Source organism: Brachyistius frenatus, unplaced genomic scaffold (genome assembly GCF_029030835.1).
Source record: "Brachyistius frenatus isolate BFR_SWC_R1_liver_20210118 unplaced genomic scaffold, ASM2903083v1 Contig_318, whole genome shotgun sequence".
Classification (NCBI taxonomy): Eukaryota; Metazoa; Chordata; class Actinopteri; family Embiotocidae; genus Brachyistius; species Brachyistius frenatus.
In genome coordinates this window covers 94,700-104,820 of record NW_027210917.1, presented here as the reverse complement: position 1 = coordinate 104,820, position 10,121 = coordinate 94,700, and the positions used below count along the sequence as shown (strand labels likewise).

Here is a 10,121-nt window from a genome sequence, read left to right as displayed (position 1 = left end):
TGCCTGAATAGAGCAACAGCACCATCTGGTGGCACGGTGAGTCATTACAAGTAGTACTCTATTTCAGTCCGTTTGAAAAAGGACTGAGCTTCAGTGAGGAACTACAAGATACTGTATACGTAATACTGATGTTGTAAAATCAAAGGACTTTGGCAACCTTAAAACTAAATATTAAATGTAGGGGGAAATAAAGCTGTCAAAAAAGTTCCTACCCACAGTTACACTAAACTCTGGGTTCATGAATTCACTTTAAAGACAGCTCTAGTTTTCTGTTTGGGGGAATAGATATCAATACATTTCCTTTAATGTCGTTCCATCTCTCAGAACCAAAAGTTTATTAATATTGTGTTATTTTATACCTACAAAGGATTTTTAGGTGTACTCTTCGACTCAACAACTCAAGCTTAACTTTGGGAAACAATTGCAGGAGAACGAGAAATGATATCGCAAACTGGACTTCATTGTTTGTAAAAACATGCAAATAAGAGAGAAAAAGTGCCCACGTCCAAATCGGCGGTTGTGATTGGACAATATTTGTATGGATCCAATGAATCCCCAGAAAAGTGTTTGCCCTGTGGAAGTTATTTACAATAATCTAAAATATTTCTTACCCCGCCACATGGTGGCGCCGTTGAGATCATATTAGTACAACAAAAATTCAACAGTTCTCCAGAAAGAAATCCAAGCACACCATTCCCAGTATGGTCACACAGCATCTCAGAGCTGTACGAGTTATTACGGAACAAAGTTTGACCAACACTATAACATGGATGCACCTTTTTACCTTACGAGCCCTAATTCATTCTTAATTCTGACATTCCTAGTTGCTTGATATTGATATTATGATCTAAATACAAGATACTCCACATCTCTGACTCCAATGTTTTTGTAGTGCAGTCTGGTCTGAACAGACCCGCGACACAGAGATCATTAGCCATGAATCCTTTAATGACAATGATCGTTTAAAAAATATAGTGAAATACTTAACTTTGAGGAAAAAAAAAAAAGATCTCGGAGAACAGATGTGTGTAGAACAGCATTGATTAGTTCAACGTGTGAATCTGAAGGGAATACACAGCTGAGAATTAGAGACATGCAACACCATCGCCGGAACAACAAAAACCTGGAGAACAGCAAAAAAACAAACATACAACTCAACAGGAAACATCTGCACAATGTTTTGCATAATGTTATTGCACAGACATGCAATCCAAAGCACATAATACAATAATTAAGCGTTTCTTTTCTTTTAGTATAAATATTACAGCTCTAGGCTTTTATTGTTTATTTTTTTTCGCAGTTACGCTACAGATGATGGAAAAGGAACTGAGAAAAGCATCGGTCGACTTGGCACGCTGCCTGCTGAGCTATTTTGTTCCAAACATGAGCCAACAGTGAAATTTAAAATATCATTTGTCATTTTTCTCCTCTACAGGTGAATAACAAGGGACGCTACCCTCCAACTGAAGCCAAAGAGTCCAGTATCATGACACCGGGAGCTAAAGAAGAAAAACAGAGGAACTCATAGAAGCGTCACATTTTAAAAGTGACAGAAACACGTAGCCTGCAACAAGCTCTTATATTCAAATCCATCACATTATATGACGAAGAGAGGCGGGAAGGGGGGGGGGGAACAAACGTTCACTGGTTGTGTTTCAGAGGACGTAACGGAAATATTTGGATGACATTATCACACTACTGTGTGTTTTAAAAGGCCATATATATCTAGAGTTGGGAGTGAATCCAAAACAAAAAGTACTCTGAAAAGAAGGCCAAAATATTTGTTTCTTTTTTTTCCATTTTGAAGATTCACTTGCATAATAAAGATGAGAAAAGAAAGACGGGAAAGGAAAGCGAGGGGCGATCAGCATCATTCAAAACTCTCTTTCAAAGCGTTTCATCTTAGAAAGGAGACAAGCAGCATTACAGTTTATGGCTATTTTGCAGATCGCATTTAAGTCATCAACTTGAAATACACTCATAACGTACAGGATGTGTTTAATGGCATGAGAGAGGGAGAGAGACAAAAAAGGAAAACACAGCTCCTCCTGTGCTGCGGCGGTGAAGCCTCTCACATTTGGACTCGTCTCGGCGTGTCCTCAAGCTTTAAAGGTCAGAATGATTACAACCTGTCTGGTTCTGGTGTCGTACGCTCTCTCGTGACAAGTTACTCTGAAAAATAGCCAAGACCTGAGTCACCACCCTCGCTATCTGCACTAATGTGACAGCTGACGGCGCAGTCGAATTCTTATTGCCTCGGTCTGCCCTGTTGCTCTTTTTTTTTCAACAGGTTTACCAACGTGGTCCAAACCCGCCGGGGAATCTCCTCCTGACAATCATGACATGGTGACAGTGTGGACAAAGAGTTAAAACACGGTAAGCACGGTTCGTCTGCCGAGAACGAGCTCCGATGGCGGGACAGAGTTCGTGTTGCGGCGGCTCTCAGTCCCAGTTCTCCCAGTCTTCATCCAGCTGGTGAGAGAGGGAAGAGAGGAAGAGTTCGTGAAATGACCCAGACTCGGGCCTCCGCCTCGGCTGGTGGAGCGTCACAACTTCTCGTGCACAGCTGCTGACGCACTCTTTAGGTTTTCTGGGCGACTCGTAATAAACTGCATTACCCAGGGTGCCCTGCATGAACGCTCACCCGATCCCTTATGTGACATTAGCCTCACCATAACGTTGGCGCGGCTCCAATAACACACAAAGGGAACACAAACACATTTCGACGATGACTCAGCAGAGCTTCAGAAGTTGAATCCTGACAAAGCCTGCTGATTCCACCGGGACCGTTTCCGTGCGTTTGATTCAACCAACTGAATGGAAGCTGCGACACCAGCACAGAGCAGGAAGTCCAACGGGAACGGCGCAGAAAATACAGTCAGTTTTCAAAATAAAACCGAGCAGAGGAACGAAGTAAACGCGACATCAGAAACTCATCACATCAGCAGAAACACCTTCGTTTAAGATAACGGTGTCGTTTCCGTAAGTACGTCAACATCTTTCACATGATGACTGACGGGATGTTTTTACTTCTTCAAATATGTCGACTGTTTCTGACCAACTCTGAAGTTTACATGAGCAAAAGGCTAAAGTCACTCTCAGTCGGCCAAATGCCAAAACTTCCTGGTTCAGTTTCAAATGAAAGTTCTCTGGCGCTATATATTCAATTTTCAGTCCGTCTTATCACTCTAATAATTAAAATGGTGATCCCAGTGATAAAATACATTTATGATGTGTGGACATCATCAATATTTTATATTCACTGTAGAAATTCAGAACGCAATTCACATATATTAGCTGATAAGTTTGCAAACATGTGAATAAGGAGAGCGTTGCCGCTCCGACTCCACATGTTAACGTTTATCTGTATAACGAACACTAACCTCTCCAGAAGCTTCGACTTTGGAGAGCGCGAGTTGGACCTCTTCTTCAGTCATGTCCAGGTCAAAGTCTTTCTCCCAGTCCTCGCTCACATCGGTGCTGGACCCTGCAGGGAGACAGACACATGAGACGTTGGCGGTGTGACCTCCACTCTGCTGCTTCCTTTAAGCCTGTTAAGTGGAAAAACTGAACTGAAACAGCGCTGAACTTAATCCTGTTTGGATTTATACTCCCCAACCGGAGCAGTCAGGATCGAGCTGCCCACTAAAAAAAAAAATCCTCCTCAGCACCTCGTACCTTTCTTGCCATTGTTAGAGGGCGTCGACTTGCCGCTGTCAGAGTTCAGCTCGAACACTCTCAGGTCTTGTGGCCCTTCTTCCTTTGTGTTCTCGGGTTTGGAGGCTCTGGCTGTCGACCCGTCGACGGTGACCTCCGGCTGGGTTACGGCCTCCACGTGAGCCTCGGGCGGCGAGTCGCTCCGTCCAGGCGTCTTCTCCTGGACGTCCTCCAAGGTGGCTTCTGTCAGTTTCTTGGCCAGCTCGGCGGCGCCGGGCGCCGGCCGCACCTCCACCTGCGTCGGCAGGCTGACGCTGTCGCTGCTCACCGAGAGGGTGGCGTCCCGCTCCTCGCCGGGAGACAGGACGGGGCTCAGCGGGGTCACGCCGGCGAGACGGGTCGAGGTGCCGGACAGTTGGGTCGAGCTGCTGTCCAACGGAGGCGCGAAGTTGAGTTGAGATGATGACGTGGCGCCGAGGAAGTCACCTGACGGCAGGAGTAAAAGAGAGGCGGAGTCAGTGGCAGGTTGGAAAGTTAAGCTGACTGATAACCATCGTATACTGCTGCTGGCAGACCTTCCTCCTCCTCCTCCTCTTCCTCCCAGTCCAGGCTCTCTGAGTGAGTACTCTGCTCCGCCCTCTGCTTCAGAGCCACTCTCCTCGCCTCCTCCTGGACGACACATGGAAAAAGAGGTTTTACTATGATGACTGAATCCTCATTTTGTCAGTGACGTTCAAGAAGAAGTCACAAATGACAACGATAACAGCAGAACCACTGAATACAAAATACAACCACACATTAGCTAATAATACATAACGGGAGTCATTATTAGCAATATGTAGATAGAATACATAAAACAAGGTCTCAGTGAATGGTAGGATGGATGTTAATGCTAAAAAACACTCCTGATACTGTGTTAATGTGAAGAAATAATACCGACCCAAAATATTAGAGACATTTTTTCATTAAAAAAAAAAAAGCTGATACAGAACAAACATCTGTTTTCCAATAAAAAAAAACAACAACAACAACAAAAAAAAGAAGTTAATTGGATCAGGGTGTCGGTTCATGATACAAACCAGCATTATGAACAAAAACATCTACGGTAAGGCTTAAACTGTCCAGCAGGTGGCGCCCAAGACAACACATTGAACTGATATGAGCGGCTGAGAGATGGAAGGACGGACAGATGAATCCTGACAGGATAAACTGTTCTGTTGAAGTCAGTCTGAGCTCACCTGATCCAACTGGAAGACTTTGTAGAAATATCTCTGCCAGAACTCTGAATGGGCGACGGCTGCTGGCACCTGTGCACAAAAACACTGTTGTTATCTGGTTTGTTTGTTAAAAATGCAACACAAGTCTGATGAGATGTTGACAGGAGCAACAGGTGATACCATTTTGGTGTAAAGGGATCGTATCGAGGGACTGTTGACCAAAAGCTCAGAGACTTCTCCTTTTTTATCTTCTAGGCTGAAACCGGACTGCCAGCTGTCAAACTGCTCTGGAGGACCTAAAAAACAACAACAATATTTAGAAAGCAAACCATGAACCAACTCGTCCACTCACACACCTGAAAGGTGTTTATTTTGTTGATTCACAGAGTCACCACAAAAAAAATCCAGCAAATAGTCAATACGTGTCATGAAAGTAACAATCTCAAAGATCTCCGTTTCTCTTTCTTCGGCGGTCGCCGTGGTGATAAACAGAGATGCAGCTGTGTTGTTGGACTTCGCAGAGACACAAACAAACAACAGGCGCAGAACGACCGCCGCTCGGCGACCGACAGGGTTTCACTAATTGCGCGCCGCTTGCGATCTTTCCGAGGAACGTCTCCGCAGCTCGTTCAGCACGTCACACTGTTGACGTAAAGACTCGGTCACCGTGGGGACAGACGTGTTTGACGTTCGAATGTTCACATCGTGCCGACGGTCTGGGATGGACGATCAAAAATACAAACTACATAAAAGTGAATGAAAAAAACAAAAACAGATGCAGAGTAACATCACAAAACTCCAACAGAGCATCTGCTAACAAACAGAAGGAGTTCTGCTCTCTCACCGTCGGGCTCGTTGCAGTACGTCGCCGGGTCCGCTTGCAAACTGTAGAGACGAGCCTGCGGGACAAACAAATGCTGAGCTGCGTTTGTTTTATTTCCACATGAACATCACGCCCGGTTTCACAGCCTCACATCTGCTCATAGGACATCAACTCGTAACTGAATCTGTCCCGAACAAACACATTGTCGAGTACGAAGACATCAACCAAAAGGTTTTTGTTCCTTCGTGTTAGTAAAGAACCGCGAGCAGCCCGCTTCCTGCCGCGTCGGACCGACCTCCACAAACTCCACAGTAACCTGCGTATGTCAACAAAAACACCAAATGAAGTCCACATTTCAGCTGCCTAACATTCACCTTGGAGCTGTCGTAAACCTCCGTGGTTCCCGCTGGCGTCGCCACCAAAGTGATGACATCACAGTCGATGGTTTTGTCAGGGGGCGGAGCCAGCGTGTCCGTGATCACCCCTAAGAAACTGGACAGGCTCTTCTTCACCTTCTCCGTGGTCTCCGAGGATCCTTCCACCTGGAAACGGCAGCGACACGCAGTGAAGACGCTTTCCATCGGGAATCCGGACGGTTTTTGCGAAAGCGATTGTAACAAAAGGCCGCGACTTACAGCGAGTTTGTTCCTGACGGCCGCCGCCGTCGCCACGAGGGAGCAGGTGGTGTCATGCTGCACCACGGTGGAGAACTCGGTCAGGTCTCGCTTTATGAACTCTAAGGCCTCAGATGACTGGAAGGAAGAGAGTCACGTTAACACGAACAAAACCATGATGCAGCTTCAGATGAGGAAATCCTTATTTCAGACTATAAAGATGTCACAACAAACAAACACTTCAGAGAACTCTTTAGGGAAACAGTTCATCTTCAAACATATTTATTTCTTTTGTTAACATCTATAATTATGAATATTCAGTACCACTGGTACCCGTTTCCTGCATGTTATGTACATTAGCACACAAATGAACTGTAACTGTAAACTATGAAAGCTTTAGGAACCAGGAGAGCAGAGACATCTCCTCCAGGACAGCAGAGACATCTCCTGGAGGAGAGCAGAGACATCTCTCCAGGAGAGAAGAGACATCTCCTCCAGGACAGCAGAGACATCTCCTCCAGGAGAGAAGAGACATCTCTCCAGGAGAGCAGAGACATCTCCTCCAGGAGAGCAGAGACATCTCCTCCAGGAGAGCAGAGACATCTCCTCCAGGACAGCAGAGACATCTCCTGGAGGAGAGCAGAGACATCTCCTCCAGGAGAGAAGAGACATCTCCTCCAGGAGAGCAGAGACATCTCCTCCAGGACAGCAGAGACATCTCCTGGAGGAGAGCAGAGACATCTCCTGGAGGAGCAGAGACATCTCCTGGAGGAGCAGAGACATCTCCTCCAGGAGAGAAGAGACATCTCCTGGAGGAGCAGAGACATCTCCTCCAGGAGAGAAGAGACATCTCCTCCAGGACAGCAGAGACATCTCCTCCAGGAGAGCAGAGACATCTCCTCCTCCAGCTCATAAACATATAGTTGCGTGATCAGCAGTATTTATATATATTATTATTATTATTGTTGTTGTTTTGGCTCCATCAGCCCAAAACATCGGTTGCTTGAACCCAGACAGAAGTGCTGGTCTCCAGGACGTCCTGGTGATAGATGGGTTACCTTGTCTTTGACGGCCTGGAAGCTCTGCTGCAGCCAGCCTCCCCACCAGCCCTCTCTGTCATCACACGGTACAGAAAGCATGAGGCTCACGAACAACAAACAAACAAACAAACAAACAAACAAACAACACAGCTGAACGTTTCCAACCTGCTCGACCGGTCAGCTGAGCGACTCGCTGCTAACGAGTTAGCTGACGTCCGCTAACAGCCGCGATTCACGAGCATTTACACGCGTGAGGATGAGCCGCGTGAGGATGAGCCGCGTGAGGATGAGCCGCGTGAGGATGAACCGCTTCGTGGAGAAAACAACGAAAATAACGAAAGTCTGGCGGTTGTTGCTGCGTGATTCAAACAGATGAACGCGGAAGCTAACCGGGCTATGCTAGCGCTAGCCTCGCCGTGTTTTGGTAAACAAACCGACTTCCTGAAGGAGTCCGGAGCCGCGGAGCGGCGGCGTCTCCCCGGAGGCTCCGCTCCGCACCTCCGGTAGACACCCGGCGCACGGAGGAGCGCGGCGCCCGCACGGTGTCTGCGCTCTTTGTGACGTTAAACTACGAAACTTAAAAAAGTAATTTGCGACTCGTCTCACCCTTCAGCCATCTTCAGACGATGACATCATCAGCACTGACTGAACTCTGACCCCGGCCGCTGCGAGGCTTTGAAAACAAACAGACACGTGACCCGCTGTGACTTCCTCCCTGCGTGGAGATATTCACGTTTATAAAGAGACAACACTGTTTTCAAAACTCGTCTTCAGATCGCGAACAGCAAAATGTTCGGCTTGTTAGCGCTTTCTACGGTGGCTGCGGAGGACCCGACAGATCGGCAACGCGAAGCACTGTCCAGTGGCGGAGGACGGGGGGGCGTGGGGGGGGGCTGAAGGGACAACACAGATATTTATAAACCACATATTCAGCATCGAATCACAGGTTCACGTATTACGCTCAATTAGTGTAAAAATGTAAGTAAATGTACCTTTAAAAACAGGCAATCTTATACTTGAGTTTACTGTTTGATAACGTGCACTGAGCATTATGGGAGATTTTAATGCGTCAGCTGCAGCCTTGGCATTGCAAGTCACGTGACCTGCGAGTGTCACCCAGTTTCACCTGGATGTGAGATTTGAGTTTGTACATTTTTCAAACTTTCTGGTCAAGCATCAGCTGAGCAATGTGGTTTTTTTAGCATGAGACCCTTTTGAAGTCATCAGTTTCAAAATCTGCGTTTGCAAAAAGACTTGAGTGGAAAGTGATCATTTGAAGAACTGTCACTGCAGTCTGAGACCACAATTTAGTGCATCGGGAAAAAAAGGGGGGCAAACTGTGACTTAAATCTTCCATGATGAGACAATAACAACTGAAGCATATGCAAATTGTTTTATTTTTTTTAATTAAAACTCATTTAACCAATAAGCTGTATATGAAACCAAAGCTTTCCTTCTTGAGCCATTATGTAGACTAATCAGCGTTTAGCAGCCGCAGCCTGAAACCCCTCATCAATCTCCTCCCCTCCGTACATCTGTGGCGGTGCATGTGATTGTATGTGCCCGCCATATTGCATATGCGCGTTGACCCCCAGCAGCTGTGCTTTCCCCTCATCAGTATTCTGGGTGAGAAAAAAAAAAAAAAAGGAGGCCTGCAGGCTTTACTGAGCACAAAATGAGAAAGAACAGGCAACAAGCCTCTGGAAGTGTGTTCTCTCTTAATTGAAGTTCCCCTTCACCCAGACGCTGCACAATGTGTGCATATGTCCTCCAATATGTCTCCCCTGTCCAGCCCCTCACTCCTCTTAATTGGGTCTTTCAGTCCCCTAATTAACTCTGTCAATGCAGGTTGGGCTGAGCCAAGTTGGGATAAGCACTCCCCTATTGATCAGTATCTGAAGCAGTTAACTTATCCATCTGTCTACACGGGCACGGACACTTAATGCACAAAGGGGAATTTGTAATATCATCACTGCATCCTTTGTGTTGTTAAACACATTACTGCCTTTTACTTTTGTGATTCTTGCATTTCACTATTACTTACAGATAAGCAATTAAGTAAGTCAATTTAATTTATAATTTAAGGCGTAATGAAGAAATCAAAGTTCTATGGTGATGCACTGAGTCGTCTCTCCTCTATATAAGCATTCACTCCATCCAATACTAAAATCAATAGGATATATGGAAATAAGCATGTCTGTTTTATGCTTTTCTATTTCTCTGCTACGCTGCACTTACCAGACTGATACAGCTAATTATTTTAAAGGTTATTTTTCATACAAACATGAAAAAACCATGAACATGACAAAAAAACAACAACAACCTATGACATGATGATAGGGGACATTTGTTAAAACAAGAACTTTTGCTTATTTAATATTGTGAATGGAGCCCTTTTATTTGTAATACTTGTGTTTTAACACCCGAATTTGGACTTACAAATAAAGACCCTGAATTATTTGTCCACTCTGACTAAAATACATCAGTCTGTTTAATTGTGAGAGTTAATTGAGAACAGCGTTATGACTAAAAGCAGTGCTGCCACTGCTGGTTAGCGTCTGCTAAAGAGCATCGTGATGACAGCAGCGGCTGACCGTAATGGTCCACAGAGGACATGTCCATATTGTATGATTTAAGAAGCATATCCATTACACACTGCCGTCATCACACCCTCACACACACACACACACACACACACACACACACACACTCTCCAGACTGCTGATGCCACACTGTGGGTTAACACCATCTGGTGCCGATCAGGAAACAC

General features: G+C 45.6%; 1 protein-coding gene across 4 annotated transcripts; it reads right to left on the bottom strand.

The window, feature by feature from the left end:
* Positions 1 to 927: 927 nt before the first annotated feature.
* On the bottom strand, positions 928 to 8,162 carry bsdc1 (BSD domain containing 1). Of its 4 annotated transcripts, XM_069723163.1 has the most exons (11): positions 7,958 to 8,162; positions 7,370 to 7,424; positions 6,333 to 6,449; positions 6,072 to 6,239; positions 5,719 to 5,773; positions 5,055 to 5,170; positions 4,896 to 4,964; positions 4,231 to 4,326; positions 3,679 to 4,138; positions 3,384 to 3,487; positions 928 to 2,472 (listed from the first exon to the last, which is right to left on the bottom strand). In XM_069723163.1, the coding sequence occupies exons 1-11, from the start codon at positions 7,966 to 7,968 to the stop codon at positions 2,443 to 2,445; spliced, it is 1,281 nt and encodes a 426-aa protein (XP_069579264.1). In that variant the 5' UTR covers positions 7,969 to 8,162; the 3' UTR covers positions 928 to 2,442. The 4 variants fall into 4 exon arrangements, with proteins under 4 accessions (XP_069579264.1, XP_069579262.1, XP_069579263.1 ...); XM_069723161.1 differs by having other exon boundaries at positions 6,072 to 6,449; XM_069723162.1 differs by lacking the exon at positions 7,958 to 8,162 and having other exon boundaries at positions 7,370 to 7,774.
* Positions 8,163 to 10,121: the final 1,959 nt, after the last annotated feature.

Bases quoted from the DNA above. Each gene is read 5' to 3' on its own strand.
- bsdc1 (XM_069723160.1), bottom strand. From the start codon at position 7,450: ATGCTTTCTGTACCGTGTGATGACAGAGAGGGCTGGTGGGGAGGCTGG. The intron at 6,450-7,369 runs GTAACCCATCTA...TCTTCCTTCCAG, and splicing joins TCCAGGCCGTCAAAGACAAG to TCATCTGAGGCCTTAGAGTT. The intron at 4,327-4,895 runs GTGAGCTCAGAC...TGTGTCGTCCAG, and splicing joins AAGTCTTCCAGTTGGATCAG to GAGGAGGCGAGGAGAGTGGC.